The 25,172-nt window shown below is 54.4% G+C and overlaps 1 protein-coding gene across 8 annotated transcripts in view; it reads left to right on the top strand.

Moving 5' to 3' along the window:
- The first annotated feature begins 780 nt into the window (after positions 1-780).
- PDE4A (phosphodiesterase 4A) overlaps positions 781-25,172 on the top strand; it is a 48,222-nt gene continuing 23,830 nt past the window's right edge. Inside the window, exons 1-2 of one of the 8 annotated variants that reach the window (XM_043466673.1) lie at positions 781-883; positions 1,515-1,714. In XM_043466673.1, the coding sequence (XP_043322608.1) occupies positions 836-883; positions 1,515-1,714 (248 nt within the window). In that variant the 5' untranslated portion in view covers positions 781-835. Of the gene's footprint in view, positions 884-1,514; positions 1,715-4,604; positions 5,154-15,560; positions 15,904-17,054; positions 17,340-19,414; positions 19,421-25,172 lie in introns of those variants that run through there. The other 7 variants (XM_043466675.1, XM_043466679.1, XM_043466671.1 and 4 more) reach the window with 7 other exon arrangements.

Genomic DNA, 25,172 nt, shown 5'->3' with positions numbered 1-25,172 from the left:
CAAGAATTCAACATGGTCTGATCTCATTTCATTCTCATATAGAACCTGTTAGAATTATCATTCCATTTCACAGAGGTGAAACAGGCTCAGAGAGTTTAATGCACTGACCTACGGCCACACAGCCATAATTTGCAGCGCCTGGGTGCAAAGGTTCGGCGAGCCAGGCTTCCCCTCCCCCAAGCTTTTAGATAGGGATTGCCGGCAGCAGAGCGCACTCATCACCGGGAGTTGCGTCTGTGTCCCTGTCTGTCTGTTTCTATTTCCACGCGTCCCTGTCTGTCTCCGCGCGCCTCTGCCTGCGCGTCCCCCATCTGTGCCCAAACCGCCGTCTCGCTGCGCCCGGCCCCCGCACATCGGAGCTATTTCGGGTTTAGGCATAAAAGCCCAACAGCTCGGAGGAGACGCTTCCTCCGGCCCCCAGCTCAGACCACGCGCCACACGTGGCCGGCTCTGGGAGCTCCCGGTCTTCTCTGAGGGATCCCCAGGCTGGGGAAGCCCCCGCAGGAGGACCGGTGGGGGCTGGGGCGACCCGGGCCCGAGGCTCCCGGCCCCCCAGTGGCCAATCTAGGCATTGACACTGTTCAGAGCCCGGCCGTGCGTCAGCTGTTGCTCTGGCAACATGCGTGCGACGTCACCAACAGGCAGTGCGTCAGTCACCCGCTGACGTCACGCCCCGGGAGAGGCAATTGGCGAAGGGCGGGGGTGGATTCCATGCTCAGCCCGCAGGGGGAGCCCCAGGGCTCTAATGGCAGACGCCTTTGGCCTGGTCCTGTAGGAGGCACTAGCCGGGGCTGACATGGCGCGTGAAGCACCCGAAGCGCGCTAGTTTGGCGAGATGAAGAGGAGTCGCAGTGTCCTGTCGGTAGCTGGAACCGGGGACGAGGTGCGAGGGGCGGGGCCCGGGCTGGGGACGAGGTTTGGGTTGGGGGTCTGGAGCCCCCTAGTGACTCCCTAAGCCTGGCTCCACTTCCTTGAGGCAGCAAGTCTTGTCCCTTCGTGCCTCAGTTTACTCCCTTGACTTCATTATTTTGCTGCTGCCCGGATTAAGAGGCTCTTAGCCCAGGGGTAGAAGGCAGGGCCTTCGAGGGGTTTTCCCAATAGGGAGAGGATTGTAGAGTGGGTGCGGGTAGTTGCTGGGGGTGAGGTCTTGAGGGTCTCAGATGTAAGGAAGGGAGGAGGCCACATACATTTAGACCAAGAAGACGTGGAGGGTGGTGATGTGTTAGAAGGGTTTCGTGGTGAGGACGGACTACAGGCATGAGGGCCCAGAAGCCCCAGGATGGAGATATCAAAAGGGAACCCCACAAAAATTGTGGCTGAGAAAGGGCACCTTTCAGATGTAAGAGCTGGGAACGCCCCCTCTGTGAGAGGGATGTTAAGATGGGAGAGGGGCACAGAAGCCTTAATCCCCATAGGCGACTCTCTCAGATGGCCAGGGAGGCACGTTACTGCGGGGAGGAACTCAGAGCTGCCTGACCAGGCTGTACCCCTATCCCGCCCTTGTCTCACCTCAGAGGCCTCGAGAGACCCCTGAGCCGGGCCGAGCCAACATGCTGGGGGCTGACCTCCGACGCCCTCGCCGACGACTCTCCACGGGTCCAGGCCTAGGCTGGGCTGAACCTGAGCCCTTGGACCCTGGAGTCCCTCTGCCGCCGCGGCCCACCACTCTGCCGCTGCTGATCCCTCCGCGAATTTCCATCACCAAAGCTGACAGGTAGGTGGGTGGTGGACCAGGCTGGGAGGTGGGAATGGAGGAACAGGGCCAGCGGGGCTAACTCCAGCCACCAGTCCTTTCCTTTGCTCCAGGCTCCTGACTTCCTGCGGAGAAGGCAATGGCAACCCACTCCAGTACTCTGCCTGGAAAATCCCATGGACGGAGGAACCTGGTGGGCTGCAGTCCATGAGGTCGCTAAGAGTCAGACACAGCTAAGCGACTTCACTTTCACTTTTCCCTTTCATGCATTGGAGAAGGAAATGGCAACCCACTCCAGTGTTCTTACCTGGAGAATCCCAGGAGCCTGGTGGGCTGCCATCTATGGGGTCGCACAGAGTCCGACACGACTGAAATGATTTAGCAGCAGCAGCAGCAGCCTGGCTTCCTGAGTTTTGCAAAAACCAGCTGAAACTTCTCCTGGAGCCTGGTGGATCAGATTGTGACATCCCGCCACCCCCAAGTGGCACCTCTTGCAGCCTTTAGAGGAACCCCTTCTTCCATTTTGCAGCTGCCTCCACCAGCAAGGGGCAGGGTTTCAGAAAGGGTTTGGACCCTCCAGTCTGCAAGAATGCTCCCATAATCAGAAAGCTGGGACAGGTTAGGGAGTAAACGTCCCACCAATCTGTGTGCACCTCTATTTCCCTTTCTAAGAGGATGTCGTTTCTTCAAGGCCTTAAAAGGGGATGGTGGGACACTGGAAGCGGTCTGGACTGGCATTTTTCTTTCTTCTGAGCCTAGCTTCACACTGAATTTCCTTGCTTTTTCTCATCTGAGCTCCTCAGAGGGTACTGCAACCCTCCTCCCGGCCCAAGGATGAATTAGAAAGCCAGATGACTGAGCTAGTCCTGGCTGCTGGCGGGCCCTACTGCCCTCCTCGGGCCACTGTTCTCTGCAGCCTCAATCTCCCCGCCCACCCCTTTGTCTACGCAGTCAGAGGGCTCCAGGGTCTCTGCTTGGGTCATGCTACAGTGATTCATTTCCACATGAGGGAAGAAGTGACTGTCATTCTCCTCTCCAAATGGCTTAATGACCGCCCCCCCCCAAATCCCTCTAGCCTCCTTCGGGCCACAGATCCAGTGACCTGCTCTGGCCCACTCACTGCCTTGGGCCTTCCTTTTTCTACCACCCCCGCTGTAACCACCCCCCCGCCCCATTTACCCCACTCTGAGCTTTGACCAACCCAACAGCACCCCTGCCCCAAGAATTTGGTCCAACCCAAGACGCTCAAGTGATCTGGGGAGGACCCACAGCCCTTATGGATCCCCTAGAAGCCTTTTTTGGGTATGCACTTGTGGGGAGGGTCCCCGAGAGAAGTGGGGGACAGAGTTCTGGCCTCTGGGACATTCAGCGGCTGCTAATGGCAGGGCGGTTCTAGCTCCGCGTTCGCCCACGCCTGGAGCCCCCTCTGGCAGGGAGAAAAGCGGCTGTGGGGGTTGGAGCTTTCTCTCTCTCTCTCTTTTTTTTTAATAAGAACAGTGCGGAGGGAGGGCGGTGGCAGACGGCACGGCCTGCCCGGGGGAGCCCTTGAGGGGGGCGCACGGGGGCGGGGCCTGATTTCGTGGACTGGCTTCCGAGCTCCTTAATCCGAGCGCGCATCGGCCCGGGGCCCGGGCGGGGGATGGGGCACAGAGGTGTGTGCACGGCTCTCTGCCCCGCAGCCTCCTTCACCAGGGCTCGCCCCGGGCCGGGGCGGGGGGAAGGGAGGGCTCTCGGATCCCGCTAGCTCTTTGCTCGCTCGCGCTCGGCGCGGCGCTGGGGGAGGCGGGAGCGTGAGTCACGGCGACTCCCGATTTAGGTTCCGGAAGGGGGGCTCTGCCGGCGGGGGCAGCGGGGAGGAGGCGCGGCTGTTTACTCGCCTGAAAAGGGCACGGGAGTGCGTCCCGCGGCTGCCCGGGACCTGCCTCAGTTTACCTCCTGCAGAAGCTCTTTAGAAGAGGCAGCGACGCACAGAGCGGTGGGCGGGCAGTCGGGGTATCAGCCACCGGGTATCCTCCCGGAGCCACACAGAAACCAAAGGGAAACACCTCAAAGCGGCCCCAGGTCGACCACACACACACACACACACCCCAACACAGGTTGACTCTCTCAGACACCGGTCAAACAGAGGCAGAGTCGAGTGCAAAACTCCGCAAGCGCGGACCGACCACATTACACACACACCCAATCGCGTGGGAACACAGGCACAGCTCCCAGGCCACCAGAACAGACCCTATAGAGGCGCACACCCTCCAAACAGGCAGCACACGTGCACACACTTCCTTCAGACACAGACGCGCAGATACACGCACAGCGAAATCCAGATAAACAGGCAGATCGCAGCAGCCAACCACGTGCGCGCACACACTTCGAGCAGACAACGAAAACACAGACAAACCCTCGGAAGAGGCCACGTGCGCGCACATCCCGCCCCGGGCACACACCATCGCCATCCCGCGACCCACCAACAGGAGACTCCCCGAACACCGTCGCAGCCCGCTGCAGGGACCGCGTCCGTGTTACCGGGACCACTCCTCACCAGCTCCCCCTGGCCAGGGGTAGCGGCGAGGACAAGTCCGCACTGGGCTCCGCCCCCACCATGATGGACAGACTGACTGACACACCGGCAACCAGTCGGGTGTCTCCTTCATGATCGGATTAACCGTTTAACTCCTTGGTTCCCGTGTGCACCGCGGCTAAGGCTGGGCGCTCTGGAGAGAGCCGAGTTCCGGCTCCCCCTCCCCGCGGGGAGCGGGGCTTTGCGTGGGCGGGAAGGGCCCCCTCCTTGGGTGGCTGCCCCCCACTGGCCCGGACGGAGGAGGAGGGGGGCGGTGCTGACAGCCGCGGCGGGCGCGGGGCGGGGAGAGGCGGGACGGGGCGGGGGAGCCTGGGCTGGTTCCGAGCGGGACGCTGAACGCCGAGAGCGCTGCCGAGCATCGAGCGGAGAGCCAAGGCGCTGACAGGAAGCCTCCGCGCCCGGCCCGGGGGCGATCGGCCCGCAGCGCCCCCGGGTCTCTCCCCGGGACGCCATGGCCCCACCGAGGCCAGGCGCACCTGCGGGACCCCGGGCGCATCAGCTCGCGCGCAGCTGAACAGGGTGCATTTTGGAGAGGCCAGGGCCCCCTGGGGTGCAGGTGGGGGCCGGGGCCATGGAGCCCCCGGCCGTCCCCTCGGAGAGGAGCCTGTCTCTGTCTCTGCCTGGGCCCCGGGAGGGCCAGGCCACCCTGAAGCCGCCCCCCCAGCACCTGTGGCGGCAGCCGCGGACCCCCATCCGTATCCAGCAGCGCGGCTACTCGGACAGCGCGGAGCGCGCTGAGCCCGAGCGGCCGCCACACCGGCCCATAGAGCGCGCCGACGCCGTGGACACCGGCGACCGGCCCGGCCTGCGCACATCTCGCATGTCCTGGCCCTCGTCCTTTCACGGCAGCGGCGGCGGCAGCGCGGGCGGAGGCAGCTGCAGGCGGTAAGACTACGAGCTGCGGACGCGCGCGGAGCGGATAGGCGCGCAGAGAGGACGCAACTCTCCCCACTGACCGCAGGGGGCGCTGTGCTGCGGGTGGGGTCAGTGTGACTGACGGGGACCGAAGGGGAGTTCTGCGGGGGCGTCCAGGACCTGGGCCCCCTGATCGTGCTCCGCGAGCGAGGCGTCCAACTGAAGCTGATCCTGGGGTCAACTTAGGAGGCGCCATGCTGTGTGTGTTGTTAACGGGGATTTTAGTTGAAGGCTGCAACTTTAGCTGTCTACGGTGACAGAGCAGGACAATGGCTAGGCTGGGAACCACTTGACCGGGCTTTCCTGGGGACGCTGTTTTAAGGGCTAGATTCATTATGTTGGAGAACTCTGTAGCAGGGGGTGCCTTCTAGGACAACAATGCTTCCTGCAGACTGGAGAGCTCTCAGAGTCCTTCTAGAGCCGGCAAGAGCCTATTGGGAGCGGGATTCCTGGACTTGCACTGCAGCGGGGGTCAGTAATCTAAAGGGGGCCTCTGAGGGAGCCCTGTGTTGGGGGGCTGTGTGCTATGTGGGAGCCCCATCTCAGGGCAGGAATGTTAGGGTTCAGTAGCTGCCTAGAGGGAAGGAGCAGTATTCAGGGGGTGCATAGTCCCAACACAGGGTGAGGGAGTCCCTGCCTCCTCTGGTGACAGTGATGAGGTGTGTTGGGTACCCTCTCATTGACCTGAATTGGTCGTCCAGCTATTGGGAATGGCCAGCCGTGGCTGCATGCTCTGCCTGGGTTTCTGGGGTCCTGTGACTGTCTGCCACAGCATAACTGTGCATGCTTCCAGGATAGTGTAGTTTGTGACATGCTGACTACGTGCTCCCAGGACAGTGATTGTTGGCTGTGTGACTTGTGTGCTTCAGGGACTTGGTGATGGGGGACCCTATGACTGTGTGTGCTTCCGGGTCTGTGCTTATGTGGCTATGTGCTTCTGGTACAGTGACTGTGACGGTGACTTCATGTAGCCCTGGGGCACAGTGACTTTGCAGGGTGACTGTGTGTGCCCCTGGGATGCTGGGATTATGGCAGCAGGGTTGTGCGTGTTACTGGGACACTGTCATTGTCACAGCATGGCTGTATGTGCTCACAGGACACTGCGATTGTGTCACTGACTGAGCGTGCCCGTAAGACATGGTGACTGTCACAGAGTGACTGTCTGCTCCTGGGACAGTGATTACGACAAGGTGATGGTGTGTCTCTGGGGCAGGGATGGTGACAGACCCGGAACAGACTCCTGGGACCGTCATTAAGACAGAGTGACTATAGGGTAGTGATGGTGACGGAGTGTCTCTGGGATGCAGTGATGGCTGCCCTGTGATGTGTATACTCCTGAGGGCCATGTGATCGTGTCAACAGGACGTCCGTGCTCCCTGGGACACTGTGACTGAGACATTGCTCTAGGCTGCTTGTGTGCCCCGTGTGTGGGTGTTGGCGCTCTGACTTTTGGGGTGTGCTTCCGACTGCCTGGCGTGCCAAGCTCTAATTGCCTGGTGTTCCTATGATGCTCTAGCATCTGACCTTGTGCCCTGGTGACATGTGTGACTCATGGCTTTGGCTCTGTGCTTTGTCTGAGTCCCATGGGAGTTTGGAACATCCCTGGGACAGTCAGGTTCGGGCCTCTCCCAGCGTTCCTGAGGGAGGCCCCTCTAGGCTGGGACCCTCCTATTCTGGCCGTCTCTGGGGACCTCCAGCTGGCACCTCAGCCTCTAGATCACCCACCCACCTTCATTCAGGGCACACCCCAGCCTCAGCATCCCTGACCCCATCCCAGGAAGCAAGTGTCATAGATCCAGTACTCACAGCCTGCTATTTCCCAGAGGGAATTGAAGGAAAACAAAGCTGGAATCAACAGGAAATGCCAAAGACCAGGGGCAACTTGCCAAACTGGCTCAGGTCACTGTCCTGAGACACCCACAAGGGGGTGGGGTACAATAGGAACAGAGCGTTGTTCCCTTTTTAGGCCCCAGAGATTCCTCCTACCCTGGTCTCTAGGGTGCTGACTCTCTTGGGACAATGGCTGAGTGATAATAACCATCATTATCTTAGTGGCATCCAACTCATAATGGCTTGCTCTTGGGCTCCATGCCGGGAACTTTTCCACACTTCATCTCCAGTGACCCATGAGGTATTCCTGTTGGACACATGGGAAGCAGAGGCCCAGAGGGGCAAAGCCAGTTCTTCTTCTTACCTAGGTTCACACAACCAGGAAATGGCAGAGCTGATTCATTCCAATGCAGGTCCCCTCTGATTCCTGTGCATCCTGGCACAAGTGTCTTGCCCTCTCTGAGCCCCAGTTTCCCCATGTGCACAGCAAGGCTGTTCCTGGAACTGCCTTGTGGGGGTCATTTGAAAAAAAAAACATTTATTTATTTTTGGCTGCTTCAAGTCCTTGCAGTGCAAGGACGTCTCTCTAGTTGTGGCTCTTGGGCTTAGCTGCCCATACAGCATGTGGGATCCCAGTTCCCCGACCAGGGACCAAACCTGTGTCACCTGCATCGGAAGGTGGATTCTTAACCTCTGGACCACCTGGGGTCATTTTAAAAAAATATTTAATTAATTAATTTGGCTGTGCTGGATCTTAGTTGCAGCATTTGGGATCCAGTTCCCTGACCAGGAATTAAATCCAGGCCCCCTGCATTGGACGTGCAGAATCTTAGCCACTGGCCCACCAGGAAGGTCCCCTGTAGGGCTCATTTTGAGAGTTCTGTGAGACTGGGGATGTGTGTAAGGGACTTAATACAGCAAGTGCTTGGTAGGTAGTCACTCAGGGACCGGGATTTGGGAGAGGAGCTGGGACCTAGGTAGACCCTGCTCCTCTAGTATGTGTTAGTCGCTCAGTCATGTCCGACTCTTTGGGACCCCATGGACTAGCTGACCAGGATCTTCTGCCCATGGAATTCTCCAGGCAAGAATACTGGAGTCGGTTGCCATTCCCTTCTCCACGGGATCTTCCCAACCTAGGGATCAAACCTGGATCTTCTGCCTTGCAGGCAGATTCTTTACCATCTGAGCCACCAGGGAAGCTTGCCCCTCTAGTATGGGAGGGAACAACAGGAACCTCAACCACATCCCGGCAGGGCCTCAGGTTTCTGTTTCACTGTGGGCCTGTGCAGCCTCCAGTGATTGGAGGGAGGGCACTGGTGCCAGCATCCTCCCCCACCCCCAGGCAGAAGGAAGAAGGGGAAACTGAGAGGCCGCCAGTGGGAACTGCACTCCTTAGAAATGGGCATTCAGCCAGCTCAGTTCCCCAGAAATGGTGCACACAGGCGGGATTCCAGCGCTACCCACATTAGAGTTCATGCAGCCACTGAAAAAGGGATCCGGAGAGCCCTCTAGACTTGAATCACAGGCACCTCCAAAGAGAGGGCACTCCAGCCTCCATCTGCGATGGCATGCGCAACCCCCCTCCAGACCTGGGAATGTAAGAGCCTGCGCTCCCGGCGCCCTGTGGGGCTGAGTCATGGCACCACCACGATCTGTCAAGAAGCAGATGGAGCGGGAAGAAGAGGACTCTGGTGGTGAGGTGGGGGGACTTGTCGGAAATGGGTGCGAGGCCAGCGTAGAGACCCCTTTTGGGTACCTCCAGATGCTCCCCGTCGAGAGGGCGCTGCCTGGTCCCAGGAGGGGTTGGACGAAGCCGGATTGGGGTCTCTCTCTGGCCAGTGGTTTCCACTGGGGGCTTCGCCTCCCCCAGTCCCTGGCGCCCCCACATCCCTGCGTGTGTGTTTTGAGAGTAGGTTTCTCCTCGCGCCCCGCCCTCCGCGCGCCCTCTGCTGGGTGACAAGGGAGGCACAGGCTGAGTATGAGCTCCGAGTCCGGACCTGCCCCCGGGACTTCGTTCCCGCGAGTCGAGCAAAGTCGCCGCCGCCGCCGCCACTGCTGCGGAGCCCCTGGATTATTATTGCATGTATATTGAGCGCCCCGGAGAGCGGGCGCCAGGCCGGCTGACCGCAGGCTCGCGAGTGAGGTCCTCGCCCACCCAAGGTTGAGACCAGGCTCCCACCTCCATCCTCCACCCGGGGCCGAGCGTCGTGGAGACAGCCGCCTGGCGGATGCAGAGGAATTTGGCGGCGAAGTTGAGGACGCGGAGTTCCCGGCTCGCCCCCGCGCACCCTGGCCCAAGCCGATGCCTATGCGACGGCCTCCCAACACCAACCTGCGTTTTAACTCCCGGCATTTTGGCTTTGCATTCCTGCCGAGGAAACCGAGAGATAAGTGATTTGCCCAAGGTCACGGGCAAGGCAGAACTGAGGTTAAAAACCAGGTCTCCGAGACTCCAGACCAGTAGGCGGCTCGCTGTGTGACCTGGGACCAGCATCATGGCTCTCTGTGCCTCAGTTTCCTGTTCAGTAAACGGGGGCTGAAAAAGATCTGCCCTGGGTAGATCTGGGTAGGGCTGTGGTAAGGCTGAGCTGGCTGACAGTGGGGCCATGCAGTCTGGAGCTGGTGTTTTGAGAACTTGCACTTCCTCAAAACGCACTTCCTCAGTAGAGAGAGAGAAAGGGGGCATCCCCCAAACCTCACATCCTGGCTGCCAGGGTGCCCCCTCGCTGACCAGCAAGCTCTTCTGAGTAGGAAGAAACTAGGGCCTTGGGGAACTGCAGATTTCAGGGTGAGGAGAGAGTTTGGGGGGTACATCAGAGCCTGCTGTTTTCTTACTCGTAAGAACCCAAATCCAGCCTTTGCTCTTGACTCACTGTGTGACCTCAGTAAAGGATTTCCCTTATCTGAGCCTCAGTTTCCTCATCTGCAACAGGGCCATTCATTCCACAAACACTGATTGAGCATCTTCAGGCTGTGGTGAAGAATGCAATGGACCCAGTCCTGCCATCCTGGAGTTCTCAGAGTAGCCAGTGAGGAGGTAATAGCACAGAAAGGCATTCAGTAATTTCAGATGGTGACAATGGGACATGAAGAGAAGAGGGACCCTGAAGTCAGGGAAGGTCTCTTTGAGGAGGTGACTTTTGAGCAGAGACCTAAATGAAGTGAGAGAAGATGCTATGAGGGTAACAAGCAGAGGGAACAGCAAAGGTTCTGAGGTAGGAACCTGTTTTACATGCTGGAGGAAAAACATGGAGGGCAGGTGTGGCTGGCACAGAGCAAGGGGTGCTGGAAGGAAATGAGGCGAGAGGTGATGGAGCAGCTCATGTAGGGCCTTGTAGGTCAGGGTCAGGGCTGGCTTTAGACCTGTTTATTTATTTTGAATATTATTAATTTCATTGGCTGTGCTGGGTCTTAGTTGCATCATGTGAGATCTAGTTTCCTGACCAGGGATTGAAGCCAGGAACCCTGCATTGGGAGCACGGACTTTTAGCCACTAGACCACCAGGGAAGTCCCTAGACCTCAGTGTATATCTGGCTTCCTAGGAAGGATCAAAGATCAAAGGGCTGGAAGGAAACTGAAGCATGAAGGCCCTGTTGGGCAGAATTCCAGTCTCCGAATCAGACAACTCAGCACATAATTGAGGGAATTCCTTGGTGGTCCGGTGATTAGGATTTGGTGCATTCACTGCTAGGGACCAGGGTTCGATCCCTGGTGGGAGACCCTACAAGCTGTGTGGTGTGGTTAAAAAAAAAAAAAAAAATCATAATCAAGCTGTGCTCCTTCCAGGCTGAGTGCCTGCTGCCAAGTCACTTCCCTTTCTGGGGCTTGAGCTTCCCCATCTCTCTCTCTCTTTTTTTAACACTTATTTTTATTTGGTTTCACCAGGTCTTAGCTGAGGCACACAGGATCTTTTTAGTTGCGGCATGGGGGATCTAGTTCCCTGACCAGGAATCAAACCTGATCCCCCTGCATTGGCAGTGCAGAGTCTTAGCCACTGGATCACCAGGGAATTGGTGGGCTTGACTTCCCCATCTCTGAAATGGGCCTAGTGTGAACCCTATTTTCTCAAAGTCTGGTTTGAAGAATCAGCAAAACAATGCAGGGAACCCTGAGGGCAGGTAAGTATGAAGGCCCTTCCTTTTTGTTTGTACTTGGACTGAAGGATCCTGGTGGCCAGGGCATGGGTCTTAGTGGGTTTACAGCAACAGTTCCAAAGCAGGGGCAATTTGCCATGGCTGGGGGCATTTCAGTCTTCCTGACTGGGTGTGGGGGCTGCTCCTGGCATCTAGAGGGGAGGCACTGGACTTTATGCTGCTGCTACTGCCTCATAGGACTGCCCCCCGGGACAAAGAATCAGAGGTGCTAAATGTCAGTTGTGTCAAGATAGGGAAACCCTGCATTCCCAACAAGGCGATATCGCCTCCACGGGGGTGAAATTTGGTTCTTGGAGCGGATCTGTGAAAAAAGGCTCTATGTATAAAGCCTGGATGTACACCCAGTATATAAATAGATATATAGCATATCTATGCCATTAACATGATTACATGGAGGAGGCAACTGTGGGGGGAGGGGAGCATCTAAAAAGACACTCAGGAGGACTTCCCTGGCAGCAACCCACTCCAGTATTCTTGCCTGGAGGATCCCCAGGGGCACAGGAGCCTGGCGGGCTACAGTCCATGGCGTTGCAAGCGGTCGGACATGACTCAGGAGACTGAGCACCCACAGCACCAGGGGTGAAGAATCCGCCTGCCAATCCAGAGAACACAAGTTTGATCCTTGGTCCAGGAAGATTCCACATGCCGCAGAGCAGCTAAGTCCGTGTGCCACGACTACTGAGCCTGCGATCTAGAACCCACTCTCCCCAGCAAGAGAAGCCGCCACAAGGAGAAACCTGTGACCACAAGTAGAGAGTAGCTCCCACTGACAGCAAGTAAAGAAAGCCAGTACATGGCAACGAAGCCCCAGGACTGCAACAGCAACAGCAAAAAAGACTCCACGCTTCCAGTACAGGTGGCATGGGTTCAATTCCTGGTTGTGGAACTAAGATCCCACATGCTATGCAGTATGGCAAAAAAAAAAAAAAATATAAATAATTAAAAAGGCACTCGGGGGCAGTCATGAAATAGAGACAGCCACTGACCTAGAGCCTGGCTCAGCCACTTATTGGGTGTGTGACTTTGAGCAGGTTGTTTTTCTCCAAGACTGAGATTTCCCATCTATAAAATGGGACACTAGTGTCACTTCATGGGCGTTTTGTGAAAATTAAATGAGATCATAGCTAGAGGCGGTGAATGCACACAAAGCATTCTGAAGGTTAGCTGCTATATCATCATTATCATCATAACCATTGTCTATATCCTCTGGTTAATGCACGGCTTACACATTATAAGCTCTCCATAAATGTTTATCCAATAATAATCATTGCTAGATGGTTCTTTGGGGCAAGAGCACCATCCTCTTGGCCTGCTGACTTTCCAAATAATGTCAATATTTCTCGCCCCAACAACTCATCTCTTGATTTACTGGCCTGTTGTGTGACGAGAAGTCCAAGCTTGGACTCGGGAACAAATTTTGGTGTGGGCAGTCATGAGCCTTGCTGCCCTGGTGGAGGAATTTTCGGGTAAGGCCCTACCAGCTGCCAGGACCACTTGTTCTGAGGATCAGCCCTTCAAAATTCCCTGAAGTGTCACCAGCTGCCCCAGCGCTTTGTAGTTGGAGCAAACTTTAAAAAAGAAAAGGTAACTAACATTCAGTTAGTGCTTATTATGTCCAGACACTTCTCTGAGCCTTTTACATGTCCATCCATGAGGTGTGTCATGCTATTGAACCCATTTTACAGGTGGGGAAACTGAGGCTCAGTGAAATGAAGTGACTGGCTCAAGATCAGGTGATTAAGAAATACTGGAGGCCAGACTCAAGCCTAGGTAGTCCAGCTTTGGGCCCCTTGACTTTGGACCCAACAGGTAGAAAGGAGAGAGATTCACAGAGATGATTTAGATTTAAAATAGAGATTTGCCCCATTTTCTTTTTTTTTTTTTAATTTATTTTTTCATTTATTTTTATTAGTTGGAGGCTAATTACTTTACAATATTGTAGTGGTTTTTGTCATACATTGACATGAATCAGCCATGGATTTACATGTATTCCCCATCTCGATCCCCCCTCCCACCTCCCTCTCTACCTGATCCCGCTGGGTCTTCCCAGTGCACCAGGCCCAAGCACTGTCTCATGCATCCAACCTGGGCTGGTGATCTGTTTCACCCTAGATAATATACATGTTTCGGGGCTGTTCTCTCGAAACATCCCACCCTTGCCTTCTCCCACAGAGTCCAAAAGTCTGTTCTGTACATCTGTGTCTCTTTTTCTGTTTTGCATATAGCGCTATCATTACCATCTTTCTAAATTCCATATATATGTGTTAGTATACTGTAATGGTCTTTATCTTTCTGGCTTACTTCACTCTGTATAATGGGCTCCAGTTTCATCCACTCATTAGAACTGATTCAAATGAATTCTTTTTAATGGCTGAGTAATATTCCATGGTGTATATATACCACAGCTTCCTTATCCATTCGTCTACCAATGGGCATCTAGGTTGCTTCCATGTCCTGGCTATTATAAACAGTGCTGTGGTGAACATTGGGGTGCACGTGTCTCTTTCAGATCTGGTTTCCTCGGTGTGTATGCCCAGAAGTGGGATTGCTGGGTCATATGGCAGTTCTATTTCCATTTTTTTAAGAAATCTCCACACTGTTCTCCATAGCGGCTGTATTAGTTTGCATTCCCACCAACAGTGTAAGAGGGTTCCCTTTTCTCCACACCCTCTCCAGCTTGTAGACTTTTGGATAGCAGCCACCCTGACTGGCGTGTAATGGTACCTCATTGTGGTTTTGATTTGCATTTCTGATAATGAGTGATGTTGAGCATCTTTTCATGTCCATTTTCTTATTTTAAACAAACTTCTCCCCCTTCCCTAACCCCAAAGAGTCACAGACAGGTCGGGTAGGCATTGGAATTATAACTAGTTAGCTGATTTTCAAGCTTCCCAGATGGCTCAGTATATAAAGAATCTACCTGCCGATGCAGAAGATGCAGGAGACCTGAGTTTGATCCCTGGGCCGGGAAGATCTCCTGGAGAAGGAAATGGCAACCCACTCCAGTATTCTTGCCTGGAGAATCCCATGGACAGACAAGCCTGGCAGCTATAGTCCATGGAGTCGCAGTCGGACATGGCTGAAGCGACTGAGCAGAGGCGGAGCTGACTTTATTCAAGAATCTTCACCTCTCAGTTTCCTCATCTGTGAAAGGGGATAATATGCCACCGCAACAGAGTCACAGTGACTGCACATGCAAAGCCACCACCACTGGGCCCCACAGAAGTCACTGCTGAGGGGAGGTCAGGTTCTTGGAGCCACCTCATGAGCTGAGGGGGCCCTGATTCTAAAGAGTACCTCAGAGAGTCTAAGGAGTGGCAGGACTGGGGGAGCCTTAGGAGTGTCTGGGGGCTGTGAGCACACTCAGAGCTTCTGAGGGGTGTCTTACGAGTTATGAGGCATGTCTCGGAGGCTGTGCGGGATATTCTGGGGCTGCCCCAAGGATTGTGGGTACATCTTGGATTCCAGGGGTAGCACAGGGTTGCAGGACTGTCTTAGGAGCTATGGAGGAATCTACTTGTGCCCCTGGGGTCCATGGGGAACCCCAGGATTTTGGTGGCATCCCCATGGTTATGGAAACATCCCCTGAATCCTAAGGCATCCCTGAGTTTATGTTGGGGTCTTGGCACTAGAGGCATCTCAAGGGTGATGTGGAGCTATGGGGGTGGGAAATCTGAGGGACTGTGGAAACATTCCTGGGGTCTGTGAGGGACCCTGGGATTTGGGAGGCCTTCATGGGGATCTGTGGGAATGCTCTAGCTGTGGGGGTTTCTTGGGGGTGTCTGGAGGGTCTCGGCGTGACGCAGGGTTGGTGGGAATGCTCTAGGGGGTTTGGTGGGCATTTGAGGAACCATAGAGATTGTTCTGGGATCTGAAGGGGTTTCTCCTGGGCTCTCAAAGCACCTCTGATATTTGTGGGTGCATCCTGGGATTCTTGGGGTGCCCCTGGGCGTTGTGGGGATGTCTCATGAACAAAGAACAGACATCAGGGGGGCTATGAATGTGTTTGTGGGTCTATGGGAGTCATCTCTGGATTTTGTGGGGGAACCCAGGAATTTGGGGGGTATCTCTGGGTTGTGTGGGGACATCTCAGGGATAGTAGGGGCACTCCCTGGGATACTGGGGCTCTCAGTCTCAGGCCCCTGAGGTCTGTGGGGCCTCTCAACATCGTGGAAGGTGTGCGAGCGCACCCCAGAAATCTAGGGGGCATCCCCAGAGTTTGTATAGACACTTCCGGAGATTGTAAGGACGTCAGGGGAACTGCGGAGGCCCCCGGGGTGTGTGGGGTGTCCCCGTCGCGGCCGCGTGGGGGCCCCTGGCCCGCCCCGCCCCAGGGGCGGCCCCAGCGCATAGCCGGAAGGGCCGAGGCGGCCGGGAGGGGAGGGGCCCGTGGGCCCCGGGGTAGGGCGGCCGGCCTGCGTGGGCCGCGCGGGGCGGGCGGCGCTGCTCTCCAGCGCCCGCCGAGGCGGGGCCGCCCCGCGCCCCCCGAGGCCATGGCGCGGCCGCGCGGCCTGGGCCGCATCCCTGAACGACAGCTGGAGGCCTTCCCGGCGGCGGCAGCGGCAGCCACCGAGGACGAGGCGTTCCTGCCCGAGCCCCTCGCCCCGCGCGCGCCCCGCCGCCCACGTTCTCCGCCTGCCTCGCCGGTCTTCTTTGCCAGCCCGTCCCCAACTTTCCGCAGGCGCCTTCGACTTCTCCGTGGCTTTCAGGATTTGGGCCGCCAGGCGTGGGCCGGGTAAGTGCGCGCCGGTGGCTGTGGGTTCGAGTCCCCACCCTGGCCATCAGGCGCGAGCCGCGGGTTCTGGGGTTCGCAACTAGCTCGCTCAGCCTCACTTTTTCCTCTTCCGTCACAGGGCAGCGATAAAAATCATCTCTGCCCCGTCAGGGTTGCCGTGGAGACATCTGATAAGGCATGCAGTAGGCGCTCAATAAACGCCACGTGCCTCCCACTTCCTGTGCAGGCCTGACGTTGTGGTCGGGCTTTGGGGCCGAGTGGAGCCCACCTGCCACCCAGGATGATCTGGGAGCGTGCGTTGGGTTGTGTTATCCTTAGTGGAACGGCCTGTGAAATGGGGCCAGCGCTGCCCTGTAGTAGCTGTCTTGCCAAGAGGCACAAAGAGAGCAAATGAAAGTTCCCTTGTACCCAGACCCAGGGTGGGCCGCGGGGGCGGGAAGCCTGCGGGGTGCGGAGCCGGGAGGCCACATCCGGTGTGACTCTCCGGTGTCCCATTTGTCTTGGCAACTGCAGATTGGCAGCGGAGGTAGGCGCGGGGCTGACTCTAGGGGGCTTCTCCTGAGCCCCCATCGTCCTCCCTACTCTCAGGCCTGCAACTTGTTTAGAACCCGAGTCCGGGGACGCAGGCTGAGGACACCGCAGGGACAGGAGGTGGCCCGGCGTCTGGACTTGGGGAAGAGATGGGGCGGGGAACGATTAGGAGGAGGGGGTCGAGGTCCCTGGCAGCCCAGCTTGGGGTTGGAAAGGGTGTGGTGGGGGCAATCAGTGCCTGTCTCCCGGTTTCTCTCTGTGTCTCTATCTTCACCTCTGCGCCGCCCCCAAGCCCCCAACTTTTCCTCCCCCGCATCCATCGCCCCTCTCCCGGGTTTGGTCACCGGACCCCGTCCTGCACCCGCGAGCAAGTCGTTTCCCCCCCGGGGACACGCGGCGTTCAGAGACCTCCAGCGGGCCCAGCTCGACGTCAGGGAAGCGGGAGAGAAGGCGGGGTCAGAGGCGGGCTCGGAGCCCGGGAAACCGGAGCCTGGGGCACCCTCCGAGGCCCGGGGGAAGGGAGACAAGCGGGAAGTATGCGCAGAGTTCCGCAGGGCCCCCCGCGGGAGGAGGCAGGCGCGGAGCCCTCCCCGGAGCAGTGGACGAGGGGACGCCCGAACTCCCGGGGACGTCCCTGGGGGGGTCACCGGGAGGGCGGGTGTGGAGGCGGCGCCGGCAGTAGCCGCCGCAAACACCTCGGGCCTGGCGAGCAGTGCGTGCCACCTCGCGCGGTAGTCCCCATGCGCATGCCGAAGGCGCTTGGTACTCATGCGCTCCAGTGCGGCACCCCGGGTCCGGCCCCGGCCCCCTGCCTTGGCACTGCCTCCCGCGGGCCCCGAGTCACTGGTCCACTTCTCCTTCAGCGAAGAGGACACCTGTTGGTACCCTCCAGGCAGATCTGTCAGGTGGGTGGCCCGCGGCCAGTCCCCTCCTTTGCCGTTGGAGGGCTCGGAGTGTTTTGTGTGGGGAGGGGTGCAGGGAGCAGTCTGCCTTGGGGGAGTCCCCAAAGTGGTTCTTAGTTTCTGCCTGGAGCCTCACCCTCTTTCTCTGGCCCTAAACTGTCTGGGTGTTGCCTAGGGCTTCCTGCAGGTGGTGGCCTCCAGAATGGGTGCTGGGTCCTGCCCGCTTCCCACCTACCCAGGATTCCTCCACGCTCCTTGTGCCCCTAAACCTGGGCTTCTGGCATTCACCCTGGCAGCAAATATGGGTGTCCCGCGTCACCTGGGCTCCACTCCCAGGCCACTGGCTTCAAGCCAGGTCCCTCTGGCCCGTCTGCTCAGTGCCTCCAGCCTTACCCTCTCTCCTTCCTTGCTGGGCTGCCAGGCTTGAAAACCAAGTTGGGTGGGGGTGGGGAGGAGGTTCCTGCTGGAACTCCTGGGGTAGGGGGGCATTTAGAATCTGCTGGACAGCACTGGGGCAGAGACGTGGTCTCTAGGTTCTCAGAATTCTCAGAGTACTCCAGTCTTGTTCTGGCTCCACTGAATCGACCCCTTCAGACACCCAGACACACACAGGTTCTCCCACATGGATGCACACAGTCCACAAATGCAGCCACATGAGACACAAACACAGACACAGCCCCACACAGGGTAACTGAGGTCACCTGGTGTGGTCTGTGCAAGGTCTGTCTTCTGGCTGATGGAGCACAAGTGAGCCGTGGCCGTGGTGACAAACACACCACAGAAACCCAGGTCTCACACCCCCTTGCACTCACTACACTGACTGCAGGAGCACACTCGCACTGCAGCACACACTCAGGACCGATTTCCACCTGCTCTCTGTTACACACAGGAGCATTCACGCCTCATACCCCCTGAGGAGTCGGGGACAATCACAACACACACGCAGCAGACAAGTACCCTCTCCCAAGGTCACACACACCTAGACACACAGATCCACGCAGACTCCAGCACAGAGACCCCGCACATACACACAGATCCACACAGACAAGTGTATGCACATGGGGGCTCCAGAGCACGCACACACACCCTGGATTCCCACATATACAGACCCTCTTTGCAAACCAGCCCCACAAACTGCGATGTCACCTGGCACCGTGTGCCGGCCTGGCGGACACACACCGCCGCCCGCCCCCAACCTCCGTGTGACCTTCACAAAGCAAATGCCAGGCCTTTCCATGAAGGCTGCCTGGCACCTCTTGTGAGGGAGTCAGGTGGAGTGGGGCAGGGAGCCCGGGGAGACGCCAGGCCTGCCTGGGGGAGATGGACACCCAGTGATTTACTGAGCAGCAGCCTTGTAGCCCGGTGGCCCTGGTTCAAACTGTGCTTTACCATGAGCCAAGTTACTTACCCTATTTGTGCCTCAGTTTCTGTCTTGGAAAATGGGGCATGAGGACCCGTCTGGGCGTACCAGAGTGCCTAGCATGTGACATTTGATAGCACTTGGCTACTGTGATTGCTGTGAGACTGACCAACAGGGATGTGTCCCCTCTCCTGCCCCCTCCACCTTCACCGCTTGTTTGTTTCGTATCGGCCTGTGCAGCAGAGCTCCGAAGCCTGGATCTGTCCCTGGGCTGCCCAGTCCTCCAGGGGCCCAATTTGATGCCCCAGGAGCCCAGGTGGGCGGGCCCAGGGCCCTCAGAGAGGCAGAGGCAAGTAGCAACTCCATCTGAATGCCATCAAGTGGTCAGCCTGTCCAAAGGAGAGTCTTGGGCAAATCATTTCCTTTTTTTTTTTTTTTGGCCGCACCGTGCAGCTTGTAGGCTGTTAGTTCCCCAAGCAGGGATCAAACCTGCGCCCCCTGCATTGGAAGTCTTAACCACCAGACCAACAGGGAAGTCCCTGAAGTCCTTCAGTTTGCTTTCTGATGAAGTGTCTGGGTATGTGCCTGTGAGGTCAGGGCCTGTTGGCTGCCCTTGACTCTGGTTTGCGGCTTTGGGTCCCACTGGGACACTGCCCCACCTCCAGCCTGACTGGCTACCGTGAGCAGTGGCGGGTCAGGGAGGAGTGAGTGCCGGCAGCTCTGGGTCTGATTCTGAGGGGTAGCTGAGACACCTGCCCGCCCCCCAAAACACACTTTCTGTCCCCCTCCGGCTGCTGTTCAACACACCTGATCTTCTCTCCTCTGTCTTTCCACAGCCCAGGGGACATTTGCTCCTGGAAGCACAAACAGCAGGGCCCCAGAGAACCTCTTCTTCCCATCTGAGCCTCTGGGCTCCTGCTTACGTGAGCCGAGTCCCCCTGGGGCTGTGGGATCTGCCCACAAATCTAGCTGGGTGTCCTCTGGGCTTAGGTCTCAAGTTCCCCCAACTGCAGCTTCAGTTCCTGGGGTGGGGCTGAGGTCCTCAGGATGGAGGTATGTGTCCGTCTCCTCCCCTCCCCAATGGCACTCAGCAGAGCCCCCAAATCCAGCCAGGGCCTTGGGAGACGGGACCTTGTTCACAGGAGGGAAGGCCACCAGCCCCTCGCTCCCTCTCTGCACCTCAGCCTCCATAGTGACCCAGGACATTAATAGAACCCAACTCACAGGACTGGTGGGAGACCTGATTGAGTTCATGTGTACAAAGCACTTCGATGGTACCAGGAGGGGACTTCCCCGATTGTCTAGAGATTAGCTCCCGTGCTTCCAAGGCAGGGGACATGGGTTCAAGAACTGGTCAGGGAACTAAGACCCCACATGCCATGTGGTGTGGCCAGAAGATAAAAAGCAAATCAATGACAAACACACAAAATTACAGACAGTACCAGACACAAGGCCAATACTGAGTATCTTATTATTGGGGCTTCCCTGTTGGCTCAGGGATAAAGAATCCAAGTGCTGCTGGTTCGATCTCTGGGTGGGGAAGATCCCCTGGAGGAGGGTGTGGCCACCCACTCCAATATTCTTGCCTGGGAAAGCCCATGGACAGAGGAGCTTGGCAGGCTGTAGTCCAGGGGGTTGCAAAAAGAGTCGGATACCAACTGAGCAACTAAACAACCACCTTATTGTTCCTATAAATCTAAAAGGATCTAGCCTGGCACTCAGTACACAGCAGGTGCTCAATAAATGGGCATTATCATCAAAGGCCCAAGGTCATGATCGAAGAGTATTTTTACTCCTGTTTTTTTTTTAAATTGACTTAAAAAATTAACATATACTCAAATTCGACTTTTTTTTTTTCCCCCCCTTTGGCCATGCCCTGCTCCTTGTGGAATCTTTAGTTCCCCGACCAGGGATTGAACCCAGGTCCCCGGCAGTGAAAGTACTGAGTCCTAACCCCTGGACCACCAGGGAATTTCCAAAATTCAACCTTTTTAGTATGTGTTGCATGAAAGGTTTTTTTTTTAATTGTGGTAAAATATATGTAATGAAATTTACCAGTTTAACTTGACTGTACAATTTAGTGTCATTAAGTACACACACATTGTTGTGCAACTGTTCCCCCGCCATCCATTGCCAGGACACTTTCATCTTCCTAAACTGAAAGTCTGTCCCCATGGAACACACTCCCATTCCCCTCCCCCAGTCTCCGGCCCCTACCATACTACTTTCTTTTTTCTATGAATTTGACTCCTCCAGGGACCTCATGTAAGTGGAATTGTACAATATTGTCCGTTTGTGTCTGACATTTCATTTAGTGTGATGTTTTCAAGGTTCATGCATGTTGTAGCCTGTGTCAGAATTTCCTTTTTTAAAAAAGTATTTATTTGGCTGCGCTGGCTCTTAGTTGCCACATGCTGAGTCTTTTAGTTGCCACATGTGGGATTTAGTTCCCTGACAGGGATCGAACCCAGGACCCCTGCATTGGAAGTGTGGAGTCATAGCCACTGGACGGCCAGGGAAGTCCCCAGCTTTCAATTCTTTTGGGTATATGTACTTGGAAGGCGTATAGCTGGATCACATGGTAGTTCTAGACTTAAAAGTCTTTGCAGAGCTATCCTATGGCTGATTCATGTCAATGTATGGCAAAAACCACTACAATATTGTAAAGTAATTAGCCTCCAACTAATAAAAATAAATGGAAAAAAAATTAAAAAAAAATAAAATGTATCAGTGTCAGAAAAAAAAAAGTTTTTGCAGAACTATCAAACTCTTTTCTACTGTGGCTGCACCTTTTTATATTCTCACCAGCAGTGTATAAGTATTCTAGTTTCTCCACATGCACGCCAACACTTGTTATTTTCCTTTTCCTTTTTTTTTAAATAATAGCCATCCTGATGGGTGGTATCTCATTGGGGTTCTTATTTGCATTTTCCTAATGACCAGTGATGTTAGGGGCTTCCCTGGTGGCTCAGAGGTTAAAGCGTCTGCCTGCAATGTGAGAGACCTGGGTTCGATCCCTGGGTCAGGAAGATCCCCTGGAGAAGGAACTGGCAACCCACTCCAGTATTCTTGCCTGGAGAATCCCATGGACGGAGAAGGCTGGTGGGCCACAGTCCACGGGGTTGCAAAGAGTCAGACACGACTGAGCGACTTCACTTCACTTTCCCTAATGACCAGTGATGTTGAGCATCACTCAATTCTTGTCTGTTTATTGTCCATATGTATGTCTTCTTTGAAGAAATGTTTAAGGGTTATACCCTTTTTTTTTTTTGCCATGCCCATGACTTGTGAGATCTTATTTCCCCAACCAGGGAATGAATCCAGGATATCAGAAGTTAGAGCTCCAAATCCTAACCACTGGACCACCAGGGAACTCCCTCCCACTTTTTAATTAGGTTGTTTGTTTTGTTGTTGAGTTTTAGGAGTCCTTTATATAGCCTGGACATTGCGTGTATGCTTAGTTGCTCAGTCGGGTCCAACTGTGATGCTATGGACTGTAGCCCACCAGGCTCCTCTGTCCATAGAATTCTCCAGGCAAGAATACTGGAGTAGCTTGCCATTTCCTTCTCCAGGGGTTCTTCCCGACGCAGGGATCGAACTCAGGTCTTCTGCATTGCAGGAGTTGCATTGCATTCTTGACAGTCTGGATCATCGGGGAAGCCCAGTCTAGACATGAATCCCTTATCAAATATGTTATTTGCAAAAATGTTCTCCCAGAAATTCCCTTGCAGTCCAGTGGTTAGGACTCCAAGTTTCCACTGCAGGAGGCACAGGTTCAATCCCTGGTCAGGGAACTAAGATCTCATGTGCCCCATGGTGCAGCCGAAAAAAGAAAAAAAGGACTACTAAAAAAATATTCTCCCATCCTATAGATTGCCTTTGTACTCCCTGAATAGTCTTTTGATGCACGAAAGTTTTTAACTTTGATGAACTCTCTAATTTACTTTTTCTTTCGTTGCCTGTGCTTTTGATGTCATGTCCAAGAAATCACTGCCAAATCCAATGTCATGAAGCTTCTAAGAGTTTTGTGGTTTTAGCCCTTATATTTAGATCTTTGATCTACTGGGGTTAATTTCTGTATATGGTATAAAGTAAGAATCCCACTTCATTCTTCTGTAAGTGGGTAAACTAGTTTTCCCAGCACCATCTTTTAAAAAGATTGTCCTTTCTCCATTGAATGGTCCTGGCTTCCTTGTTGACAATCATTTGACCACATATATGTGAGGGTTTTTTCCCTACTGTTCATGGGGTTCTCAAGGCAAGAATTCTGAAGTGGTTTGCCATTCCCTTTTCCAGTGGATCACATTCTGTCAGACCTCTCCACCATGACCCGACCGTCTTGGGTGGCCCCACACGGCATGGCTTAGTTTCATTGAGTTAGACAAGGCTGTGGTCCTGTGATCAGATTGGCTAGTTTTCTGTAATTATGGTTTTAGTGTGTCTGCCCTCTGATGCCCTCTTGCAACACCTACCATCTTACTTGGGTTTCTCTTACCTTGGACGTGGGGTATCTCTTCACAGCTGCTCCAACAAACAGTAGGAAAAGGCAAATTGATAGGATACTGAAAGAGGAACTCCCCAGGTTGGTAGATGCCCAATGTGCTAATGGAGATCAGTGGAGAAATAACTCCAGAAAGAATGAAGGGATGGAGCCAAAGCAAAAACAATACCTAGTTGTGGATGTGATTGGTGATAGAAGCAAGGTCCGATGCTGTAAACAGCAATATTGCATAGGAACCTGGAATGTTAGGTCCATGAATCAAGGCAAATTGGAAGTGGTCAAACAGGAGATGGCAAGAGTGAATGTCGACATTCTAGGAATCAGCGAACTAAAATGGACTGGAATGGGTGAATTTAACTCGGATGACCATTATATCTACTACTGTGGGCAGGAATCCCTTAGAAGAAATGGAGTAGCCATCATGGTCAACAAAAGAGTCCAAAATGCAGTACTTGGGTGCAATCTCAAAAACAACAGAATGATCTCTGTTCGTTTCCAAGGCAAACCATGCAATATCACGGTAATCCAAGCCTATGCCCCAACCAGTAATGCTGAAGAAGCTGAAGTTGAACGGTTCTATGAAGACCTACAAGACCTTTTAGAACTAACACCCAAAAAAGATGTCCTTCTCATTATGGGGGACTGGAATGTAAAAGTAGGAAGTCAAGAAACACCTGGAGTAACAGGCAAATTTGGCCTTGGAGTACGGAATGAAGCAGGGCAAAGGCTAATAGAATTCTGCCGAACGCACTGGTCATAACAAACACCCTCTTCCAACAACACAAGAGAAGACTACACATGGACATCACCAGATGGTCGACACTGAAATCAGATTGATTATATTCTTTGCAGCCAAAGATGGAGAAGCTCTATACAGTCAGCAAAAACAAGACCGGGAGCTGACTGTGGCTCAAATCATGAACTCCTTATTGCCAAATTCAGACTTAAACTGAAGAAAGCAGGGAAAACCACTAGACCATTCAGGTATGACCTAAATCAAATCCCTTATGACTATACAGTAGAAGTGAGAAATAGATTTAAGGGACTAGATCTGATAGACAGAGAGCCTGATGAACTATGGATGGAGGTTCGTGACATTGTACAGGAGACAGGGATCAAGACCATCCCCCATGGAAAAGAAATGCAAAACGGCAAAATGGTTGTCTGAGAAGGCCTTACAAATAGCTGTGAAAAGAAGAGAAGTGAAAAGCAAAGGAGAAAAGGAAAGATATTCCCATTTGAATGCAGCGTTCCAAAGAATAGCCAGGAGGGAAAAGAAAGCCTTCCTCAGGGATCAATGCAAAGAAATAGAGGAAAACAACAGAATGGGAAAGACTAGAGATCTCTTCAAGAAAATTAGAGATACCAAGGGAATATTTCATGCAGAGATGGGTTCGATAAAGGACAGAAATGGTATGGACCTAACAGAAGCAGAAGATATTAAGAAGAGGTGGCAAGAATACACAGAAGAACTGTACAAAAAAGATCTTCACGGCCCAGATAATCACAATGGTGTGATCACTCACCTAGAGCCAGATATCCTGGAATGTGAAGTCAGGTGGGCCTTAGAAAGCATCGCTACAAACAAAGCTAGTGGAGATGATAGAATTCCAGTTGAGCTATTTCAAATCCTGAAAGATGATGCTGTTAAAGTGCTGCACTCAATATCCCAGCAAATTTGGAAAACTCAGCAGTGGCCACAGGACTGGAAAAGGTCAGTTTTCATTCCAATCCCTAAGAATGGCAATGCCAAAGAATGCTCAAACTACCACACAATTGTACTCATCTCACACACTAGTAAAGTAATGCTCAAAATTCTCCAAGCCAGGCTTCAGCAGTACGTGAACTGTGAACTTCCAGATGTTCAAGCTGGTTTTAGAAAAGGCAGACGAACCAGAGATCAAATTGCCAACATCTGCTGGATCATCGAAAAAGCAAGAGTTCCAGAAAAACATCTATTTTTGCTTTATTGACT

Source organism: Cervus canadensis, chromosome 4 (assembly GCF_019320065.1).
Source record: "Cervus canadensis isolate Bull #8, Minnesota chromosome 4, ASM1932006v1, whole genome shotgun sequence".
Lineage (NCBI taxonomy): Eukaryota > Metazoa > Chordata > Mammalia > Artiodactyla > Cervidae > Cervus > Cervus canadensis.
This window is presented reverse-complemented; position numbering and strand designations above follow the sequence as displayed.